This window comes from Mustela erminea, chromosome 9 (assembly GCF_009829155.1).
Source record: "Mustela erminea isolate mMusErm1 chromosome 9, mMusErm1.Pri, whole genome shotgun sequence".
NCBI classification, from domain to species: domain Eukaryota; kingdom Metazoa; phylum Chordata; class Mammalia; order Carnivora; family Mustelidae; genus Mustela; species Mustela erminea.
In genome coordinates this window covers 101,184,057-101,207,445 of record NC_045622.1, presented here as the reverse complement: position 1 = coordinate 101,207,445, position 23,389 = coordinate 101,184,057, and the positions used below count along the sequence as shown (strand labels likewise).

The following is a 23,389-nucleotide window of genomic DNA, read 5'->3' as shown; positions in this document are numbered from 1 at the left end:
ATGTCTTTGATTAATAAAAAATGGAGCAATGAATGAATACTTAATCAACGCAGTCTGGAGGGTAAAATCTTTCACAACCTGGGCTGGGGTAAGGCAGGGAGTAATCAAAGGGATCTTTGGGGTTGAAACCAGGGAGGGGGAGGGCAGTGGTGTGGGTTCTGGAAAGCTGTCCTTGGCTCTCTGATTCTATGCGGGGTGGGGTGGGGCGGCTGCTGGCAGCCCTGAGAGCCAGAGAGGAGGACCAGGGTTTGTGCTGGTGGACAAATGGGCAAACATGAATTCTGCGGCCACGCAAGTGGGCAAGGTAAAGCACTGAAATAGGGCGCGTGTGTGTGTCTGCGCGGCCGCAGGTAGCCATCTGTGTCCACGGTGGGTGCTGGGCGTCTGTGCTTTCCTACGCGGGTCTCCCCGCGTGAGCCACAGTTTTGAAACGAATTTGGTTAGGGCAAGGCGGAGAGGCGAACGGACCAGGAGGCTGAGCGAGGATCAAGAGAGATGGAAACAGGCGCGGCTGCGGCCGGAGAGAGAGAACGGAGCGAAGATCCCAGGCCTGGGCGGAAAGGCGCGCGAAAGGTGGTGAGCGTGGCGGGGGGAGAAAGGAAGTGCCGGGAACCCGGGCGGTGGACCTCCCCCGACGCCGCCCCGCGGGTCAGGGCCCTTCCGGACGCGGCGGGGGGTGAAGGGCGGGGCTGGGAGGGGCGGCGAGAGGCGCGAATCCAAAAGGCGGGGGCGCGGCGCGGGCGGCGCGGGAGTCCCAGCGAGGAGGCCTGCCGGGTAGGGCTCCGGGGCCGCGTGGCGCGGAGGCGGGAGGCCGGGGATCCCCGCGGCGCCCGGCCGGGGGGTGGGGGCGCGCCCGCGTGCGGAGAGGGTGCGCGTGCAGGAGCAGGGGCGCGTGGGGCTGCGGGGGTGCGGATCTCGGGGCGCCCTTTCCACAGAGGGTCACGGAGGGTCCTGTTGGAGTTGGGTGTCTTCAGCTTTAGATTGGTCTGTGTCGTGGTGAACTAGCCCTTGTGACCTTGGGCAAGCCGACAACCTCCCGTGGACCTTTTGTTCCCTTGTTGGTAACCTGGAGAAAACGAGACGGCTAACGTTGACAGGTGGTTGTGAGCCTGCGAGGACCTCCGTGAAGTGTTCCCCCCCGCCCCGCGCCAGTCACCGCTGTTTCTATTTTTGTGGACAGTCTTCAGAATCAGGCTCTGTTTTTGCGTCCCCAGGTGCTGCCATTGTGGGCTGGAGAGGCTTTTTGCAGCTGTTTCCAGCAGCTGGCCCCTTTCTGCACCTCTTCCAGAACCCTTCGCCCCCCTCTGTCTTTCCCGCAAGCCCCCTGTACTAAGCGGCCTCTGCTTGCTTTTTACAGGGTCCAGAGAATCGCCCACCGCTGTCTCTTGCCCAGGCCGGGGAAAAAGGCAGAACCGGAGCCTACTTGAACGTAAGGGCTTGGCGGAGGAATTTTCCAAAGGCCCAAAGGCCAGCCGTTGAAGCACTGGTGGTCAGCCCCGGAGGCCCCGAGTGAGATTTGGGGACCGGCTCCACCTCAGGCCATGCCAAGCCAGGGTCTACCCCTCCGAGTGGCCACCCTGCTGACCGGGCTGCTGGAATGCCTTGGCTTTGCTGGAGTCCTCTTTGGCTGGGCATCGCTGGTGTTCGTCTTCAAAACAGAGCATTACTTTGAGGAGCTATGTGAACCAGATGGCGCGCTGATGGGCAATCTTACGGGGCAGGCTGGTAAGGGACTCCTCTAGGAAAGCAGTCTGGTTCCCAGGCAGTGGGAAGGGGTTGGGGGGGATTCTGCACCCCCCTCCACTTTGTGCCAGCTTTTCTGGGGTAAGAGGAAAGGAGTATCACTCTCCCTACCAACTCCCCAGTCTTGGTGTAGCAGGTGCCTGGAAGTACCAGCCCCTGAGGGCTAAGTAACCAGGGGCTGTCCTATTTCAGCTCCCTGAGGTCGCCCTTTCTCTCCTCCAGACTGCAAAGCCCAGGATGAGAAGTTCTCACTCATCTTCACCCTGGGATCCTTCATGAACAACTTCATGACATTCCCCGCCGGCTTCATCTTTGACAGGTTCAAGACCACCGTGGCTCGTCTCATAGCCATGTAAGTCCCAAAGGCCCGGGCCTGGGCACAGATGGGACAGAGGAATTCTTTTGGCAGCAGCCATGCTTGGGGGAGACACAGCTGGGCAACGGGGCCACCCTGCCCAGCCCGGTCCCAGCAACTGTCAGAAACAGCCCAGGATCCATTCTTTTCTCTGCACCCCTACTCCCCTTGCTTCTGCCCTGTTTTTCTTTTGTTCCTTGTGATTGTGTATTTGAATGGAGCTGGAGCCCAGGCCGATTTCCTTTGAGGGCTGGCTTGGTGCCTGGGTTAGAATAGCGGAAGTGAAAATTGTCACTCAGGGATCCTACCAGGCCTCACGTCCAGGTCCATTACCATCTCACCCCACCCCCATGTCATCCCCCAGAGACCTAGTAAGGTCTCCTGCATACCCCTGATGGTGGGATCTCCTGACCCCCTGACTGGAGCAGAGAAGTGGGGGTTTCACAGAGGGGAAGGGACCTCATCTCACTCAGACAGGATGCCACAGTAGCTGGCCAGCTTCAGCGATAAGCAGTGGCCTGCCAAGGCCTTAATAGACCTAGAGCAGGTGCCTCCTGGCAGATGTTTGGAACCTGAGTTATCAGACAGAGGACCTGGAGGGCTGGCTGATAAAGCATGTTCCTGCTCTCTAAGCCTTTGGGGGTGGAATGACTTGATCTCAGTCTGTCCTTGGCTCCCTGTCTCCTCTTCTTCCCACCCCTTCCTTGGTCCCCTCCCTCGTCTCCAGCCTTAGAATGTTAGGGAAAACTCTGTCTGTCCTGTGTTTCTCTTTTACTTTCACATAGAACACATCAGTTCTGATACACTTGGTCACCACGTGTGTGGGTTTCTCCCCCACACCAAGCAATTCTTTGACATCTGCTGGATGTACTATAATGTAACTCCATTCTGACCCCATCTCCCTGGAGAGAGTGTCAGATCCTGCAGGTTTGGGGCTGTCCCACAAGACTGCCCCCTATTTCAGATGCCCGTGGCAAGTTGGTGGGTCCCTGGGTTACCCATGTCTGTCTGGCTTGGCTGCAGATCCAAGGTTCCCATGACCTCTTTGGACTGGATTATTTGCTAGAACAGCTCACAGAACTCGGGGAAACATTGGTGTTTACCAGTTTATGAACGGATATGATAAAGGATACAGATGAAAGCATACAGGTTCAGAAGCTCTCTGAGCCCCATCCTATTGGGATTTTGTGGAGTCTTCTTCATGTTGGCTTGATCAGTTATTAACCATTTCCAGCCCTTCTCCCCTCTCTATAGAAGTGCGGTGGCGGTGGCGGGGGGGCTGTTGCTGAAAAAATGCCAGACTTCCAATCCTGACCAATGTTTGCTCTTTCTGGTGACCAGTCCCCATTTAGGAGCAATCCGGGATCCTACCAGAGTCACCCCACTGGAACAAAAAATGCTCTCGTGCTCTTATCATGGAAATTTACAAGGGTTTTGGGAGCCCTGTGTCAGGGACCCAGGACAAAGACCAAATATATATTTCTTTGTGTAAGCCACGATATCACAGGGTAGCCCCTGGTCTTTGAACACCGATCCCTCGTAGCAGAAACAATCGTAAAGGTTGAAAGGTCCTGGCCCATTAACAGAAACACATTCAGTCATTAATAACTATGCAGTCCATCATCAGACCATCTGAAAAGGTCTCCCAGGGCCACTTAAGCTCATGGGCTTCTGTTTGATCTTGTGAGGTTCCAAAAGCAGGAGTGATCTCAGCAATACATCCCTTCACCCTTCAGGCATCCAGTATAATTGAGGGAAGAGACAAGATCCTGTCTTGCCCTGATCCTCTTTCTGAGTCTTCACACTCATTTCCCTCCTTATAGAAGCTGCTTATTCACCCCCTTATTTTCTGATTTTCCTTCTCTCCGTTGATATCAGTAACTGTTCTGCCTCTGGAAGGGATGTTAGGTTTGGCCACTGAGCCGGTCTGCAATACTCATGCAGCAAGTGTCTTCCCGTTCAGGTAGGGTGAGGTGACGGAGGCCCAGAACCAAGCGGGCTCGCTGTCCCACCAGGCAAGATGGCTGCCTTCCCGGTTCCCTGTTCCTATTTTGGCAGATAGAGGGAAGGCACTTAGGAATCGTAACACAGTGGTTAAGAACACAGTTTTCTTGCTTAGGACTCATCTCTGCTTCCAGTCCTGGTATTATCAGCCTAGTCCTGTGACTCCAGCATGAAGAGGGGGCAAGGTTCCGCTAACCACAGTGCTAATAGGGAACCACTTCCCACTCAGACACCATGTCCGTTCCCTGTGTGAGAGAGACAGCCACTTCACAGACAGCCTGTTTGAACATATTTGTTCTCCCGTTTTCGTGCACCCCTCGAATGCCACAGTGACTTCCGTAGGACTGTGCCCCATCTGGCCAGGTTTCTAGTCCCCTCCTGTGTGACCGAATGGCAAGGCCATGGGCCACTGCCCCCAGCTCTGTAAGAACCCGAACATACTGGCCTTTTCAGTGATAGGTCTCTTTCCTCTTTTGTAGGACAGCAGCATGAGGGTCATGCAGCCTGCTGAGCTGATCTGTTTTTACCTTTTTGGATCAGGGCGGTAGCCTTCCAAACAGGATGTGGTTGTCCATTCGCCTCGGCACACAGCCAGGGAGCTCTGTGTTGGCCAATGGAGGGTTCTTTGTAGGGCACCTTCCAAGAAGCAGTAGAGTCCAGCTGCTCTCCACACATTCCAGAGTCGGTCACGGGCGGGGAGAGGCTCCCTGGTAGTGGTTTCTCCTCCTCACATTCCCCAGACAACATGATCCTGTCTCACCACGGCTATTTTCAGTTTGGAATTCTTGCCATGGCCATCCCCATTGGAGCATTTCTCCGATATCATCCCAGACATCGTGGGTCTTTCATGTTTGAAGATCATTTTATGTACCTTGGCTATCGTGTGGATTCAATTAATGTCTGATAGCAAGATGATAAATGCCCCGGAAATGGAAATTCTCTTGTCCAAGCTCCCAGTGGTTGCTGCTGGGAGGTGCCCACAGGCTTTTGCCATAAGCCCCCTTGTGGGCTCCCCACAGGGTTACGGCACAGAGCATTCATCCCTGACTGGCACTCTGCCTTCTGTCCTACACCGTCAGGGCTCGGGCATTCTCACTGGTTCTCAGTGCACATGTCCAATTGACAGGACAGGAGGATTTAGGATTTAGACACCTTCTGTTCCAGAGCGCTGGCGGGGAAAAGCCTTCCCCGGTCACACCCAGGGTCCAGCCCCAGGATCCAGTGTCAAGGAGACACAGCCCCTTCTTACAAAGCCTGTTCAAACATACCAGTTCTCCTATAAACATTTCCCTTTCTTCCAGGAACTCTGACTTTCCTTCCCGCAGCTTCCTTAGGACTTGGTCAGCAGGCGATTTCCAACATTAGGTGGGGAAATGCTCCCAGCCACACATAGTCTCTCATTGTGAAACATCGTGGAAAGGAGACACAATGTCTTTATAGAGAGCGTGTTTCAACACTGCAGCTTTCATAAACCTACCAACTCATAGGTTTATGTGCTCCTAGTCTAACTGAAGCCCATGGCCAGGCTTTACCAGCAGATTTTGATGCCTCAGTGGGTGAGGTTCCCCTTACCAGGGAGCCCTGGGAACTTCTCTTCTCTACCCCCTGCCTGTTTTGGCTCTTCTGTGCAAAAGGCTTTGGGGCCAAGATGAGGGGTAGAGTCAAGGGAGACTGGTCCTTCTGTGAGTCTGGAACCTGGTGAATCTGTCTAACGATTGCCCCCAGCAATTGCTGGTTGGGTTTCTCACTGTGACCTCTCTGTATTCTGGCTTTTAATGTTTTTCCAAATGGGAGCAAACAGACTGGACTTGTTTGCAGGCACTTTAATGCTGGGGGCTGGCAGGGGTCCCCCTGGCCCACCCAGCCTTTGGCAGTGCCTGTATTAACACCTTCTTTTTAACCCCAATAGCTGTCGGTTTCATTTATCCTACATCTCTATAACCATCTGGAGATTTCCACCCAGCGAAGATGATCCCACGACTCTCCTGTTTCCTCTTTGTTCTACTCCCATCAATATTTGCTTTACTCCCCTTATTTTTTTTTTCAAGATTTTAATTGTTTATTTGAGAGAGAGAGATGAGGGGGGAAAAGGTCCGAGGGAGAAGCAGACTCCCTGCAGAGCTGGGAGCCCGATGTGGGACTCGATCCCGGGACTCCATGATCATGAGCCGAAGGCAGTGGCCTAACCAACAGCCACTCAGATTCCCCAATAGTCCCCTTATTCTTTTTTTTTTTTTTTTAAGATTTATTTATTTATTTAGTTATTTGTCAGACAGAGATCACAAGTAGGCAGAGAGGCAAGCAGAGAGAGAGAGGAAAGCAGGTTCCCTGCTGAGCAGAGAGCCCTATATGGGGCTCGATCCCAGGACCCTGGGATCATGACCTGAGCTGAAGGCAGAGGCTTTAACCCACTGAGCCACCCAGGCGCCCCGCCCCTTATTCTTAATAACCATGTAAAAATTTCTGCCCTACAGCCAGTCTCTCGATTCTCCCCTCTGCCAGTCCCCATTCTTTTGTTAATTAACCTAATATATTTATTAGCACCTAGAAGACCCAGGAAGGGAAACTGAGCCAGGGATACTGGTTTTTGCAGCAATGGCTTTATGGGGTGCCCATGTGAAAGGGACCTCCTTCACCACAGCATTTACCACGACCTGGGCACAGGCCACCGTAAAGCCACGCCCACAGGGCTTGCATACAAAGCATGGGGGCTGCGCCATCTGGCACGTTCCTGGGACAGGACCTTACAGCGGCCCCTATCTGTGCCCCCAGGAATAACCTCCCGTGTGTGTGGATCCCGAGCGAGCTCTAGGTCCTGCGTTAACCCTGGACAGGCCCTTCCACTCTGCAGCATTCAAAACCCAAGACACCACAGCCCCCAATTTAGTCACATTCCCACTCCAACTCAGGAAATGTTCTCTGGGAAGCTGGAGATACCCATCCACAAAATGTAGCTGCAACTTCGCACCCCCGCCTGGATTCAGTTTTGTCATCCTCCCACACGGATGACCTTCTTGGGGACCAGAGGTCTTAGAGGGACTTTCGGTGACTCTGCATCATTTTTCCTTGGGGGTGACTTCGAGGCTAATGGCCAGACTCACACTGACCTGCATCTGACCCTGGTCTAGCATGCAGGGCTGATCTGGCACTCTCTTTTAATTTCATGTTAGCTATTATGGGTCACAGTAACCGGGCGCTTATATTTCCAGCTTTTGCTTATTACTTTGCACTTCCTGTGCATCCCGTGAACCCGGTCCCCGGGAGCTGGATCTGTTTTTGAATTCCAAATGGGTAACTTCTCCCTTTAGTGACTGATTGCCGTGCGTGACCCGTGGCCTCCCAAGAGCCAGGGCTCTTCATCCCGCACCCCCCCCCCAAGTACATGTTTCTTTGAGCTTGGGCTGTTCTAGCAAATCCCACTTCACTGCCACCAACTCTATTGGAAGGTCCTACATATCTCCTCCTGCATTTCTCCTTGACTTTCAGCAGAAAAATTCCCTTCTGAGACATCCAGTCATGAGGTGGCTATGTGGATTCTCCCCACACCACATGATTCTTGGACACCAGCTGGGTGTCCTACGGTGTAACTCAGTTCTCACACCGTCTCCCTGGCGAGCACTCAGATCCTACAGGTTAAGGGCCGGGTGCCATAAGACTGCCCCCCAATTCAAATGCCATCACTGGGGGTAGGTCCCCAGTTTACCCACAACCTCAGTCTGATGTGGCTATAAACAAGAGGTTCCCATGACCTCTTTTCCCTTGGGTTGGACTGTTTTCTAGAACAACCACAGAACTCAAGGAAACATTTGCATATGTTTACCAGTTTGCTAAAGGGTATGGTAAAGGATGCGGATAAAGAACCAGATGGGATGGGGCGCCTGGGTGGCTCAGTGGGTTAAGCCGCTGCCTTCGGCTCAGGTCATGATCTCAGGGTCTTGGGATCGAGTCCCGCATCGGGCTCTCTGCTCAGTGGGGAGCCTGCTTCCCTCTCTCTCTGCCTGCCTCTCCGACTACTTGTGATTTCTCTCTGTCAAATAAATAAATAAAATCTTTAAAAAAAAAAAAAAAAAAAAAAAAAAAGAACCAGATGGGCAGATATGTAGGGTGAGGTCTGGGAAGGTCCCGGGCACAGGAAGTTTTGTGTTATCTTCCTGGCAGGTGGTTGTACACACCAGCCCAGAAGTTCTCCTGTAGGCTTGGTCACTTATTAACCATTTCCAGCCCCTTTCCTCTTTTTGCAGAAGTAGACAGGCAGGACCGAAAATTCCAAGTGTCTGATTATGGGTTGGTCTTTCTGGCGACCAGCTCCCGCCAGGAGCCATCCAGGAGCCCACCCAGAGTTACCCAATCAGAACAAAGATGCTCTTAGTGCTCTTGTCACTGAAAACTTTACAGGTGTTTTAAGAGCCCTGTGCCAGGCCCTGGGGACAGGGACCGAATGCATATTTCCTATTACAAATTAGAATATCACACTTAGCACTGCTTCTCTTGCCCCATGCCTTGTAGGATCCCCAAACTGCTATGAAATCCCTGTAACCTTGGGGTTGTGGTCCTGAAATCACAGTGCCCTAGAACTTCTTGATCAGTCCATTCATTTCCTTTTGTAGAAAAGGTTGCTGAGGCCCAGAGAAGGGCAGTGCCTTACCCAAGGTCACACAGCAAAGAGGAATTAGAACTCAGAAGTTTTGCCTTGGAGGCCGGGGGGCACTAATCCCGTTCTCCAAGGGATTTGGCTTTTGGGACCCCAAGTGGGAGGACCTTGGCTGTCTACTCTGTCCTTTGGACAACATTTCCCACCTCCCGTTGTGTGTTTCAGATTTCTCTACACCAGCGCCACACTCATCATAGCCTTCACCTCTGCAGGTGAGTGCCGTCAGGTGGGTGGGAGGGATCCAAGCTTGGGGGCACCTGGTAGGTGGGGCAGGTGCCGAAGGTGATGAGCGGGACACCCTGACCCCCACAGCTGTTCAGAGAACCACAGACTTTGAGCTCAAGAGGCTCTTGGAGGGGGTTATTGCTGGTCTGTGAAACCAGTCTAGTCAACTGAGAAATGCGAAAAAATTGAGGATAATGAAGAGACTGCTTCAGAGAGAATTTATTTGAAAGATTATATCCTTCCTTTTGTGTGTGTTAATGTGTTCTCTTCTTAAAAATGAAATGATAGGGGGCGCCTGGGTGGCTCCGTGGGGTGGGGCCTCTGCCTTCGGCTCAGGTCATGATCTCAGGGTCCTGGGATCGAGCCCCGCATCAGGAGGGGCTTCCCCTCTTCCCCTGCTCCCCACCCCCGCCTGCCTCTCTGCCTACTTGTGATCTCTTTCTCTGTCAAATAAATAAATAAAATCTTAAAAAAAAAACAAACCAACAAACCAAAATGATAGTGTGAAGGATGGTTATTTAAAAAAATAACCTTTGTTTAAAAAAAAAAACCATTATATTTTAAAGAGTATCCTTATGTAACCTTTATTTTTAAAAAAAACCCATATTTAAAAAAAATCCTTATGTAGTAGGGCAAACATTGACAGCCTTATTGTAGTCAGAAGTTTTCGTTTGAAATTTTACTTGTTGATGAGCAGAGAATACTCCCAAGGTCTGCGAATTTCAGGCTGGTTCATTCTCCTGTTCTCCCATCACGTGAAGGAGAAGCTGGATGGCAGAGAGATGTCTCGCCAAGACTTGTAGTGGGAAGCCCTCTTTCTGGTGTCTTGGTTGTGCTGACCAAGTGTGATGCCTGGGAGGAGGCACTCCAGCTTTAAGGGACCAGGGAAGCACCGTCCACGGCCGTTTCTTGCTTGGCTGTCACGGCGCCCCATGAGATGGAAAGAGCCAGGACTGTGACTCCCATTTAATGGACGAGGGGACTGAGTGAGGGATTCAGAATCGAGCTCCAGTCCTGCGGTGAATTACAGGAAGCGCTCGGGGGCCGAATCCAGGCTTCTCCAACTGTATCAAGCATGAATGGAGGGGCTGCTTGGGGTTTAATGAGGGAAGGGAGCAGTGGTTTCACTCTGAGTCTTGCCTCTCGTGACATCCAGACAACCAGGCCGGCCACCCAGGATTGCCTTTGGGCCCAGGAGACCTCCAATGGCTCCCTCTGCAGGGACATTTGGGGGAACCCTGACCACTATCTTAAGGTCCTCAAAGAATGCTAGCAGGCTGGCTAGAATGGGGGCCCTGCTCCCAGGATTGTTGGGAATTTGGGGCAGGTGGGAGCCAGAGTTTGGGACCCCATGTTTGCTGCCCTGACACTGCCCCACCTCTCTCTTCCAGGCTCAGCTCTGCTGCTTTTCCTGGCCATGCCCATGCTCACCGTGGGAGGGATCCTGTTTCTGATCACCAACCTGCAGGTGTGAGCTCGCCCTGATCACGGGCCCCTGGCTGGAGGTCAGAGGGTGGGGGGAGGGAGACACGCGCTCTTCTGCACTGGCCACTTCCAGTGGGGCTGGCTCAGGCCAGGACGGTGGATCCCAGGATGGAGGCGGGTCTGGGTATCATGAGGGCCTGGCACGTGCCCCGGGGACTGGAAGAACCGGCTCAGGAAGAAGTAAGTGACTCCTGTGTTCTCTAGGTTGGGAACCTCTTTGGCAAACACCGCTCAACCATCATCACCCTCTACAACGGGGCGTTTGACTCCTCCTCGGCAGTCTTCCTTGTCATCAAGGTAAAAAATACCAGGGAGAAGCATGTATCACACGCTTCCGTGCGCCAGACGCCTGTCTTGTGAACCTCACATGGTTTCTTTCCGTCGACCCTCTTGCAGCCAGTAGACACGACACTTGAATTTGAACTCGAGCCTGGACCTGTCTGGTTCTGGAGCCTCACGTGGTAGTGGTTAAACTCTTAACAGCTGTCTAGGATTTCGGGGGAGAGGCTGTGATGCCCTTGGGCTGGTGTTGGACAGAGGCTGGGAGACCCGTGGAAGGAGGTGTTGCACTTGTGAGCTTCTGGTTTGGACAAGAACATGAGAAGTGGCCTGTGGGAGCGACATGGGCAGACACAGAGGCCTCTCCAACTCTCCCAAAGGCTGCTTTGGGGGGACTGGGGAGGATGGGCTGTTCTAGTGCTGTTAGTGGCCCCTACCTGACTGCCTTTCTGCCTTCTTCATTGCTAATAATTCCATCTGGGCAGTGTGGTCCCCAGCCTAGAGGATGAATCCTGATTGACCTTAGCCAATGGGGGCAATCCCTTTTCCCCTGGTTAGTGATGGCTAGAGGTGGTCATACTATACAGAGTTTAGGGCATATTTTCCTTCCCTGGTGGAAGGTGAGAGCAGAACTGAAAGAAAGGCTTCCTTCTTGGTCCCCCTACCCACTTTTTCTTCTTGAATGTTGTGGTAGGAGGATGTGATGGCTGGAGTTGTGGCAGCCATGCTGTGATTATGAGGCCACCAGCTGGAGGACATTAAGGATGAGTGAGTGGAAGAAATCAGATAATGTGGGTCCTCAACACCTCAAGCTGACCAATTTAGGACTTCCCTCCAGGCTTTGGTTAGGCCAGAGGCAGCTGGCACAGCCCATGGGCTATGGGGGAAGCGAAGAGGATCTCTGGACGTGACACTAGCTAGCCTAGTCCCATGAGCACCTTGGCATTGAGGGTCACCCAGACCCCCACGAGCACTTACTCAAGCCTCTCTAGCACGGGTACAAGAGCCAGTTTCCTGGTTCCCCTGGGCATGCTTCCTTTCTCTTTTGTCTCTTTAGAGTTGGAAGGAGAGAGAGCATCAGAGCAGGATCTGAGTTCTTAGTTTAATCTGACCTTGTTGCTGCTGACCCTGACCTTGAACAGTTCCTTGCACCTCTCTGAACCTCGCTTTGACCCTCTATAAAAGGAGGAGGTCGGCTAGCTCAGTGGTTTCCAAACTGAGTGGAGGAGCCCTGAGGGGTTATCTGTGGTGTTAGGTGGTCGCCAAGGAGCATGAGGGGGGAGATGACTGGGGCCACTTCCCACTGATGTGTTTTATAAGTTGAATTTTTGTGTGAAATTTTCTTTGAGAAAAAGGACTTTGCTGCTACTAAAAACAAAACAAAACAAAACAAAACAAAAACCCGAAAAAGCAGTGGGCTCGCAGATCTCCGAGAGGGCACTTTAGGAGAGTCTCCAAGGCTGTGGGGATCGGTGACACGCCCCCCTCCCCAACGCTGGTGGAGCCTCGGGGTGAGGGTGAGTCTCTGTGTGCGTCAGGTGTCCCTGATCGGCATTCAAGAGCCTGTGACAGGCTGGGGTTCCAGCCCCTGCTGCCTACACTGACTCTTCCGTTTGGTAAAACACAGAACATAAAATTGCCTCTCTTAACCGTTCTTAATACAGTTTAGGGACATTAAGTTCATTTATATTGTGTAACCATGACCACTCTCCATCTCCAGAACTCTTTGCAACCTTGCAAAACTGAAACTCTGTGCCCATTAAACAGTGACTTCCTGTCCACCCCCTCCAGCTCCCGACAAGCACATTCTCTTTTCTGAGTCTGTGACTTGGACGGCTCTGGGCCCCTCCTGGACGCGGAAGCACGTTGTCCTTTTGTGACTGGCTTATCTCCTTCAGCATGGTGTCCTCGAGTTCGTGCTGTGGCCTGTGTCGGGACTTTTCAGGGGTGAATGCTGTCCCGTCATATGTGCAGGCCACAGTTCCTTTGCCCGTTTATCTGCAAATGGACACTGGCCTTGCTCCTGCTGTTTGGATGTTGTTTATCTGCAAATGGACACTGGCCTTGCTCCTGCTGTTTGGATGTTGTGAACAGTGTTGCCATGAACTTGGCTGTGATGCTGACTGTCTTCCTCTTTCTTCTGCAGCTGCTTTATGAGCAGGGGATCAGCCTCAGGGCCTCCTTCGTCTTCCTCTCTGTCTGCAGTGCCTGGCATGTTGTGCGTACTTTCCTCCTGATGCCCCGAGGCCACATCCCCTACCCACTGCCCCCCAACTACCGCTACGGGTAAGCACTGTGGTCTGGTGGTCATGGGCCCGAGCCCTCTGCTTGACCTGAGGTGGGAAGCCAGGCATGGGACAGATGGGCTAGTGGGATGTAGGACAGCAACGCTGGGCCAGGCCTCCATCAGCTAGCAGTCGCTGCGTAACAAGCTACTCCCAAGCTCAGTCGTGTTAACCATTGAGCACTTACTGTTTTTCGTGAGTCTGGGTAGCCAGCTAGTTCTGCTGATCAGAGCTGGGCCTGGATGGTGTCGGTAGGGCTTGCTCAGGCGGCTGGTCATCTGTTGGGCTAGCTGGGGTGGCAGTGAGGATGGCCTCAATCACACAGGGTTGTCTGACAGTCCTTTGGGGTGACAAGGATCTGGGTCACGTGGCTCTCCTCCTTCATCAGGCTAGTGCCAGTTTCCAAGAAACTGTGCAGATGTGCGCAGAATTTCTCAGAACTGGCCCAGCATCACTTCTGCTGCCTTGGGTTGGTGGAAGCAGCTCCTGGGGCCAGCCCAGACACAGGGGCTGGGGACCCCGTTGAGCGGCCAAGACCCATTGCAGAGGTTGGAGAACAGGGGAGGAGAAGACATGTGACCGGTTCTGTAGGCAGCAGCGTGGGTGCTGGGGGAGGCATGGATTTATTGTTCCCTTACTGTTTGCCTGGTGCCCTCTCTTTGCATTGCATGATAATCCTATCAGATAAATATCCTTATTTCTGTTTTCCAAATGAGGGAAAAAGAGGCTCAGAAGAGCTAAGTGTGAGCCATGGTTCCACAGCGAGAAGGAGGCAGCGCTGGGATTCAGACCCTGGCCTGGCCCGCTCTTCCCACATTTCCAGTGGCTCCCAGAATTTGCTGCAAGTTAAAATCACTGGAGATCTTTTTTTTTTTTTTTTAAGATTTTATTTATTTATTTGACAGGCAGAGATCACAAGTAGGCAGAGAGGCAGACAGAGAGAGAGGGGAAAGCAGGTTCCCTGCTGAGCAGGGAGCCTGATGCGGGGCTCAATCCCAGGACACTGGGATCATGACCTGAGCTGAAGGCAGAGGCTTAACCCACTGAGCCACCCAGGTGCCCCAATCATTAGACATCTTTAAAAAATATGGAAGCCTGGGGGGTGCATGGGTGGCTCACTGGGTTGAACATCTGACTCTTGATTTGGGCTTGGGTCATGAACTTGGGGTCGTGAGATTGAACCCCGTGTCGGGCTCCCCACTCAGTGGGGCCTCTGCTTCTCCATCTCTCTCCTCTTCCTCAGCCTTTCCCCGTTGGTGCTCGCTTTCTCTCTCTAAAACAAATAAATAAATCTAAAAAAAAAAAAAAAAAAAAGAATACAGAATCCTGGCTCCCATGCCTAAACATTTTGATTTAACTGGTCTGGGCGGTGGTCTGGGCAGGAGGGCTGCTGGAAGGTGTGTCCAAAGCATGATGAACTTTGGGAGCCCCTGCACTGTTCCCTGCGGCCTGACTCTCAGGCTCCGCTCACAGTCCTTGGGTTGGGCTGGGGGCTCCTGTGTCCGCAGCCTGTGCTCCGGGAATGACACGACCGAGGGGGAGAAGAACGCAGCTGAGTCCGACAAGGTGGAAATGCAGTCGAATGAGTTCCTTCCAGCAAAGGAAGGTGAGTCCTGCTGGCTGACTCTCTGCCCTTCAGGCCCTGCCTTCGTCCTGCGGCCGGCCTGGTTCTCTGCCTCCGGAGCCGCCCCGGGGACACAGCAGCATCAGGAAAGGTCCATCAGAGGACCTGTTGGGGCTTCTCAACGCCTGCCCCAACCCCTCTTACGGAGGGTCCACAGAGGGGCCCAGCTTCTGGGTCTTCTGTCTCTGTCCCTCTTCTCTCTCCCCTCGGCTCCTCATGCCTCTGTCCTGCTCACAGCCTCCTCTCCCTGCTCCTACTGCTCTGGGTTTTTGGTTACAAACATCACAGACTGCTGCTGGCAAGGCAGAAGCAAGAACAGGATTCTGGGATGCTCACAAACCCAAGGGAAACATGAACTTGCCAGGCTCTGGGAAGAGGAGCACCCAGATGCCTCTGGGGACCCCCAGACTAAAATCATGGCCAGTTAGCCCTGGGTGAGGGACAGGGCAGCTGGTTCAGAGTCCTACCTGGACCTTGAGGACTGAGGCAGGGCCCTGTTTCGAGAACAGACTCGGGATCCCCGTACAGAAAGCAGGGGAAGGGTCGTGGGGCTGCTGAGACACTCCCTTCCCCTTGAATGTCCACGTTCTCTTCTTGTCTTTCTTGTCACCACCCCGGCTGAGAAAGTGCTGGTACAGGAAGTGTCATTGAGTCCAAGCTGTGAAAGGGAGACCGGGGTTCAGCGGGACAGAGGAGGGCGTGCGTGGGTCACTGCGGTGGGGGCTGGACAACGAAGATATCCAGGTGGGATGAGCCGGCTGCAGGCCGCGCGGGGAACATGCCGGCTGTGGTCTGGGAGGAAGAGGAGGTGAGCTCGCTCCTTAGCCAGGCCTGCGCACCCCGCTCCCCTGCTTTCTCATAATCCATGCCCACATCCTTCTATCCTGTCAGAGACACTAGAACCTGGCAAGCAGCAGGAGTCCCGTTCTTTCTGGCGCTACGCACTCTCTCAGCGCTTTGTCTGCCACCTGCTGTGGCTGTCCGTGATACAGCTGTGGCACTACCTCTTCATCGGCACCCTCAACTCGCTGCTCACCAACCTGGCGGGAGGCAACAGAGTGCTAGGTACGTGGTGGGGGTGGGGGGCGGCCCACCTGTGCACCCAGCTGGGGACTCAGGTCCTGGTGGGGGTGGGGGGCGGCCCACCTGTGCGCCCAACGGGGGACTCAGGTCCTGGTGGGGGTGGGGGGCAGCCCACCTGTGCACCCAGCTGGGGACTCAGGTCCTGGTGGGGGTGGGGGGGGCGGCCCACCTGTGCGCCCAACGGGGGACTCAGGTCCTGGTGGGGGTGGGGGGCGGCTCACCTGTGCACCCAGCTGGGGACTCAGGTCCTGGTGGGGGTGGGGGGCGGCCCACCTGTGCACCCAGCTGGGAACTCAGGTCCTGGTGGGGGTGGGGGGGGCGGCCCACCTGTGCGCCCAACGGGGGACTCAGGTCCTGGTGGGGGTGGGGGGCAGCCCACCTGTGCACCCAGCTGGGGACTCAGGTCCTGGTGGGGGTGGGGGGGGCGGCCCACCTGTGCGCCCAACGGGGGACTCAGGTCCTGGTGGGGGTGGGGGGCGGCCCACCTGTGCACCCAGCTGGGAACTCAGGTCCTGGTGGGGGTGGGGGGCAGCCCACCTGTGCACCCAGCTGGGGACTCGGATCCTGGAGGCCAGGGTGCTGTGCTCAGCAGGGGTGCGTGCTCCAAGCAGGGGTGCAGGGAGGAGGGACAGGCAGGGTGGGGGCAGGCTGGGAGAGAGTCCTCTCCTGTGAGGCAGTGCTGGAAACGTTGCCACCGAGGCCCTCTCTGCCCTCTGCAGTCAGCACCTACACAAATGCCTTCGCCATCACTCAGTTCTTTGGGGTGCTGTGTGCCCCCTGGAACGGCCTGCTCATGGACCAGCTCAAGCAGAAGTACCAGAAGGAAGCAAAAGACAAAGGTGAGGCCTGGGCTGCAGCGGGTCGGGGAACCAGGAAGGGAGGAGTCTTCATGCATGGCCAGAGCTACCTTCTCCTGTGTTCTCAATCTTTTTCTGGCATCCATCCGTCCGTCCGTCCATCCATCCCTCCATCCACTAGTCGCGGAGTGTCCGTCAGTGCCAGCCATCATTCCAGATTCCACCATGGACCAGACAGATAGGTCCTCGTTCTCAGGCCGTCCTCAGTCTAGAGAGCGAAGGGTGAGGAATCAGGTGTCGCCAGCCACGAAGTCGGCTCACAGGGGGCGGTAGGGACACAAAGAAGGGCACCTAGCCTATTCTGTGTGAGGGTGGACTTGCAGTCCCGGAAGGCTTCCAGGAGGAAGTGGCTTCTCAGTCGAGGTCTGAAGGGTGAGCAAGAGGTGAGGAGACGAAGAGGAAGGCCCTGGGAGAGCAGCCCAGGAATACAGTGGGCTCACGGTGATGAAGAGAAAGCAAAATACTGAAGAATCCCAGAGAGGAACTCGCGCTGGCTGGGGTGCTGAGGAGAAGGGCCTGACTAGGGGGGAGAGGTGAGAAGAGGCAGGTGGCCGTGCCTAGGAGCATGGAGACAGCCCTTGGATGCTACTGGAGGAACAGAGGGGCACTGAGTTACCCCGCTTACCCAGTGCAGCAACTCCTACCCTTGCTGGGGTATTTTACGACAAATCACAGGTATCAGATCACTTCGTCTGTAAACACTTCTGTCTGTGTCTCTCACAAATAAGGCCCTTTCTATTGAAACATCACCGTAATATCATTACCCTTAAAAAAAAAAACCCAGTAATTCTTTAATGCCTTCGAACACGCAGTCCTGTTCTGATTTCCCAAAGGGTCTCAGATACGCCTTTTTATGGTTTGTTCATGTTAGGGTGCACGCAGGGTCCACGCCATACATTTGGTTGATGTGTCCCTACTCCCTTCCCCTCCCCTCCCCCCACCTTTTGTTTTTCTGGCTGTTTGTTGGAGAAACTGGGTCATTTGTTCTATCACATTTCCTCCAGATTGGATTTGGCATCTTTTGGTATCACTGAAAAATGTTTAGCTGATTGGGTATTTCCTGTAAACAGGCGCACTGGAGGCTTAAGGAGATGCCGTTGAGTATTTTTTGGCGAGCAGGCTTGGGAGGCGGAGCTGCGGGCTTCCTCGGGCTCTTGGCGGCAGGGCCCCCGGTCCCAACTGTCCCTGTTCTTACGATGTTAGGATTGATCGGTGGGTCCAGACGTTGTCAGTCTGATGCACCCAGGACAGAGTTTCCCATCAGCTGCACGGGTAATGATTTTAGTAGCTACGGGTGATCGCTGCCGGGATCCATTATTTTATTAGGATTGCAAAATGGAGATCTTCTATTTCTGTCTTTCCTTCTGCTTTTGGCTGCTACAGTTCCTCTAGAAGGACAAGCTTTCCCCTATTGACTGCTTCGTCCTCTGAAATAAGCGCTCAGGGGGCGCCTGGGTGGCTCAGTGGGTTAAGCCTCTGCCTTCGGCTCAGGTCATGATCTCAGGGTCCTGGGATCGAGCCCCGCATCGGGCTCTCTGCTCAGCAGGGAGCTTGCTTTCTCCTCTCTCTCTCTCTCTGCCTGCCTCTCTGCCTACTTGTGATTTCTGTCTGTCAAATAAATAAAATCTTAAAGAAAAAAAAAAAGATTGAAATAAGCGCTCTGTTCTTTCTTCACGTACCAGTTCCAGAATAATGGCTTGGTGCCCTAGTAAGCTCCAGGGGGATGACTTGCCATTTCTCCTTTATTTAGCTGATTTCCTTTTAAATGTCACTTCTTTTTTTTTTATTATTATTACTGCTATTTTTAAAAGATTTATTTATTTATCTTAGAGGTGGGGGAGAGTGCATGAATGTGGCAGGTAGAGGGAAAGAAAAAGAGTCTCATGCAGACGCCACACAGAGCGCGGAGCCCGATGCGGGGCTCGATCTCACGACCCTGAGATCACGACCTGAGCTGAAACCAAGAATTGAATGCTTCACGAAAGGGGCCACCCAGGCATCCCCTAATGCCATTTCCATTTTAAAGCCTCATTTTAAATATATTTGAGGCGTTCCAGTCCGTGTCAGTCACGATGATTCTGTATGCTCCGATCGGTCTGACTTTGGCTGTTGGGTATGTCACCAACCCAGAACCAGCCAACCCAGAACCAGGGTCCTTGAACACGATGTCCCCAGCTGTAGAGAGCATCTTACTCTCGGGCCCAGTGAGACAGCCAGGCCTGTTTCACGGGGTGCGTTTCCTGCCCCGGGCCTGAAACAGCCATTTCCTCAAGCCTTCCTGGGTCCCTTTAAGTGGGAAACGGTATTTAAAGCCTGCAGTCCGGCTGCTTGGGCTTCCAGTTCTGCTGGGTCATCTGTGTTTTTAGGCCTTGGACAGAGAGGTAAGACGTACTGATATTTTAATTCATAGCTTACTTTGATTTTACTCTTGATTTTATATCTGCGTCTTTTCCTCTGAAGGTCGTAGCTCCTAACGATGCTACAAATGTGTAGTGTCTGTGGGTCTGCTGTGCTGCCCACTATGCACACATGCCCATATAGAGCATTTTAAAAATGTATTTTATGCATCACGCTTGGCTCCGCAGTATCTGTGTTATTCGTACCAATACCCCTGCTGATGCCACCGCCCCTCCTCCCCTCCCTTCCTCCGTCCCCCCTGCTGGCTCTCAGTCCCGTGGTGGCATCACAGTGATGTGGAGGGAGCCTGGCCCAGGTGGTGGCCGGTCGGGGGCTGTTTGCTGTCGGGAGCTCTTACCCTCATGTGGCATGGCGTGCCCGGCTGTGGGGCAGAGGGGGCCAGAGCACGTGGCCCCTGCTGGAAGGCCACTGACACGATCCAGGCAGGTGCTGCTGGAGACCTGCAGCAGGCTAAGGCACTGGGGAAGAGAGCAGTGGATGCATCTGGGTGGCATTTAGGGGGTGAATGATCAGGGCTCGCGGATGCATCAGCGATGAGCAGGTGGGCGGGAGTTTCTGCCTGCACAGTGGGTGGGCGGTGGCTCTGCCCCTCCTCCCCTCTTTGTGCCCTGTCCCTGCCCTCCTCCGTGCTTGCCTCCACGAAACCTCTTCTTCCCTTTCAACCAGGGTCCTCGGCCATGACAGTGGCCCTGCGCTCCGCGGTGCCTTCTCTGGCCCTGACGTCTCTCCTGTGCCTGGGCTTTGCCGTCTGTGCCTCGGTGCCCATCCTGCCCCTCCAGTATGTCACCTTCATCCTGCAAGTGATCAGCCGCTCCTTCCTGTACGGGGGCAACGCCGCCTTCCTCACCCTCGCGTAAGTGGGCCTGGGCTGCATTACCCTACAGGGGACGTGCTGGCGCAATGGGAGGTGTGCCGGAGGGAAAGAAGTCAGGATGGACCTGGGGGTGGTCCGGTGAGGGAGGCGGTATCTGGGAGCAGGTGTAGAGGGTGAGGTAGAGCTAGGGGTTGGTGGGAGGGTTCATGAACTTAAACCTTCAGATCAGCTCACCTATCTGCCTCTCTTCTCTACCTGGTGAACTCCTATTCACCCTCCAAGGCCCATTTCTGGTTAATTCAGGGAAGAGTGAGGAAAAGAGTGTCTTATTCTCCGTCCCCTTGGCGCTCTGTTCTTGCTTCCTTCGCTAGCACAAAGTGATGTTTATGTGTGTGTCTTTCCCTTGAGACCTCTCCAGGCACAGCCTGTGTCTGGGACCCCAAATAATGACTTTTCTGTGTTCTGTGGCTTGAGTCAAGGTGAAGGGGGGAAGGGCTGTGTGGGCACAGGAGGGTGGAGCCAGGCCTAGGACAGGGGACTTGGGAGCAAATGGCTGACCCAGGCTCACCACAGCCAGGCTCCTCCTTGGAGGGAAGGTCCTGGGAGCTTACTGGTGCCCCGTTTGTCTCTTTCCCCAGTTTCCCTTCAGAGCACTTTGGGAAGCTCTTTGGGCTGGTGATGGCCTTATCAGCCATTGTGTCTCTGCTCCAGTTCCCTATCTTCACCTTCATCAAAGGCCCCCTCCAGAACGACCCGCTCTACGTGAGTACTAGGGGTGGGGAGGTGTGGCCCTGGCCTTAGACCAGCGAGGACATCCAGGTTGGGACACCTCAGTGGGGCCCCAGCAGGGGGCGCCCCAAATCTGTCTGAGATGGTTCCCGCAGGACTATTTCTGCAGAGGGCTACATCCTCGGTTTTCTTTCAAACTGGAGTGGCAGAGTACCCTGTCCTACGGCAGGGGTCCCCGAAACCACAAGACTAACATGACATGGCTTCTAAGAGGGTCCATATCATTGGAAATTTGGGGAGAAAATATTTTTTATGTGTGGGGAGACACATAGACATATTCTGGAGGAGAATGTAAAATTCTTACTGATTCCAAGTAAAAGCCCAAGATTTTAGAGATATTTCCTGCTTGTGGTGAGTGTGGGCTGAGCCCGGCTCTGGCTCTGGGGCAGCACTAGGCATTGGTTGGTTCCCACTGTTGGTCCGAGGGGCTGGAGCTCTGTAATCTCACCCCTGCATCCCCACACCAGAGGGGGGTATGTGCTTGTGGGCCCAGCCCTGGGAGGAGGGGGTGGGCATGGTTCTCCACCTTTTGGTAGAATGAAGACCTAGGTTCAGTGGTTGGTGTTCTGTGATTTCCATATTCAGAAGCACGTAGCTAAGGAGCAGAAGTCTTTTGACTTTGAATTCAGTATTCTGACCAGTGCACAGCTCTCTTAGCCTCATCTAAAAAAAGATCAGCAATGTGTAGAGCAGGAGTTTAAGTCAGTCATTGGGAGACACACACAGAACTGAACTAAAAACCGGGGAGAATTTCTTGGTTGTGGTGTCAGACAATTCCAACTGTATTCAGGAGACTCTGTTCTAGTGACTGTCCCCAGCTTCCCGTGTGACCTTGAGCAGGTCATTGAGTGCTCTTGAGACCTTTGTTTCTTCATCTGTGAAATGGGCACACGATTCCTCCCCTACTCTGCTCCACAGGGTAGAGTGAAAAATGACTGAAGGCTTTCCCTGGGGCCCCGTAGTGTCTGAGGAGAATGGGGAGGCTGCACCCGGTGACATTCTGGTCCCTTTGGTGGTGGTGGCTGCCGCTCAGAGTGCTAGACCTCACCTGCCCCCTCTCCCCTCCCTGCCCCCGCCAGGTGAATGTGATGCTGGTGCTCGCTACTGTGTTGACGTTCATTCACCCCTTCATGGTGTGCTGCGAGTGTCGGCGGGAAAAGAGCTCTCTTGCAGCCGCCTAGCTTGGAAACTGTCGCTCCTCAGCCCTGACAATGCTCTGTTAATCTTTCCCCACCTTTGAGGACCCTGTGTCCAGGAGCACTTGACCTGCCCAGGCTACTTATATTAATTAGCCATTATTATTATTATTATTATTTTTTAAAAGACATATTTAGCTGCTAGCAGACACCGGGATTTGCAGACTGTCCATTTGTCACACTGATTGCTGTCCTATAGGCCTAGAGCCAAGGCCCATGGTGGCTCCTGGTTTTGGAGCAGGAAGCGCATGACTTTGGTAGACACTTGGTCTGGGGCCGGGGGTGATGGGATGAGGGAGGAAGGGTGTCACCTGCTTCTTTGAACCTCTTTGGCTGTGAAGCCTGTGTGTGCCGAGACCTTCACGCCAGGTAAGCCTCCGGGCGGAGAGTGAGCTGGTCGTGGCCTTGGCCGTCACGCCTGGCACTTAGAGATGGGTCCCTCTGTGTTTGGGCATCATATAAAACATTTCTCTGGGGAGTAATCTTATAGAGAAATAAAACCTCTCTGCCAAAGGCAACTCCCAGTGTGGCTTTCTAGGGTTTGGGCTGCCGTGTGAGTGTGCGTGTGTGTGTGCATGTGCGTGTGTATGTTTGCTTGTGCGTCCCTGGGGGTGCTCCCGCCTGGGGGACTGGACGCAGCAGTGGAGCGTGAGGATCTGGCTACAGTGCCCTGGACCCAGTAGTGGGGCAGACGCCCTCACCTGGTCCCTAGGGTCCCTCCATTCCTTCCGGTGCCTCCTCTTCCTCCCCACCCCCCCCAGCACACCACACCTCCAGCTGAGAGCCCCCCATGGGATCAGAAGGCCCCCCTGAGTCTCAGTGCTGCCGCTCAGCAGCTGGGCAGGTCCTGTAACCCCTGTGAATCACGATTTCCTCACCTGCAAAGTGCAGCTCATCATTTCTGTCCCTGAGAGCAGTTGTGAGGAATTAAAGTAATTGCTGCTAAAAATAAATAAAAATAAAAAAACAAATTGCTGCTGCCTAGCACCTGGTGGGAATACATGAGCATTTGTTCCTTTTTGTACTCATGACCAGAAAGGAGAGGGGTGGCCAGCGGGGAGAAGGTGACGGGCTGGGGGGGAAAGAGGGGAGGTGGGCGAGGTGGGAGAATTTGGAACATACACCGCCCAGCCCAGCCGGGAGAGGAGAGGGGCTGGCCGGCTGATTGATTGATTGAGTGCTTCTTTCGGTCATTCATTCATTCCATACATGTTTATTGAGCCGCTGCGGGGCATCAGGTCCCGTCCTATGTGCTGGAGGTACAAAGATGCACGGACGTCTGAAGCACGGGCGTCTGAAGCTTCAGACTGCGGAAGGATCATCTCCGGGGCCTGGGAACCTGGGTCTCAACACCAGACACCAGAGTGTTCACGGATGATGGCTTTTACCTTGTTATCTTGCTCCAAGCCTCCGGTGGCTTCCTGCTGCCCACAGGACACCGCTCAGACGCCAGCCTGGCGTGCAGGCTCTCACAGTGTGATTCCAACCTCTCCGCTACTCTTCCCAGCCTGCATTTAGGAGGACAGAACTCATCCCTGTGGACCCAGGTTCCTGATCTCTGGGTCGATGAGCACACCCATT

At 54.0% G+C, this 23,389-nt stretch overlaps 1 protein-coding gene across 1 annotated transcript; it reads left to right on the top strand.

Moving 5' to 3' along the window:
- The first annotated feature begins 662 nt into the window (after nt 1–662).
- On the top strand, nt 663–22,326 carry SLC43A3 (solute carrier family 43 member 3). The gene is made up of 13 exons (XM_032357938.1): nt 663–774; nt 1,358–1,725; nt 1,966–2,095; nt 8,919–8,965; nt 10,370–10,446; nt 10,668–10,760; nt 12,889–13,028; nt 14,536–14,633; nt 15,543–15,716; nt 16,454–16,573; nt 19,676–19,862; nt 20,462–20,585; nt 21,692–22,326. Exons 2-13 carry the CDS (start codon nt 1,542–1,544, stop codon nt 21,791–21,793), a joined length of 1,476 nt encoding a protein of 491 aa, XP_032213829.1. The 5' UTR covers nt 663–774; nt 1,358–1,541; the 3' UTR covers nt 21,794–22,326.
- Nucleotides 22,327–23,389: the final 1,063 nt, after the last annotated feature.

Excerpts from the sequence above, each read along its gene's own strand:
- SLC43A3 (XM_032357938.1), top strand. The coding sequence starts at position 1,542 with ATGCCAAGCCAGGGTCTACCCCTCCGAGTGGCCACCCTGCTGACCGGG. Across the intron at positions 2,096-8,918 it reads GTGGCTCGTCTCATAGCCAT|ATTTCTCTACACCAGCGCCA; the intron begins GTAAGTCCCAAA and ends TGTGTGTTTCAG. Across the intron at positions 15,717-16,453 it reads GGGAGGCAACAGAGTGCTAG|TCAGCACCTACACAAATGCC; the intron begins GTACGTGGTGGG and ends TGCCCTCTGCAG.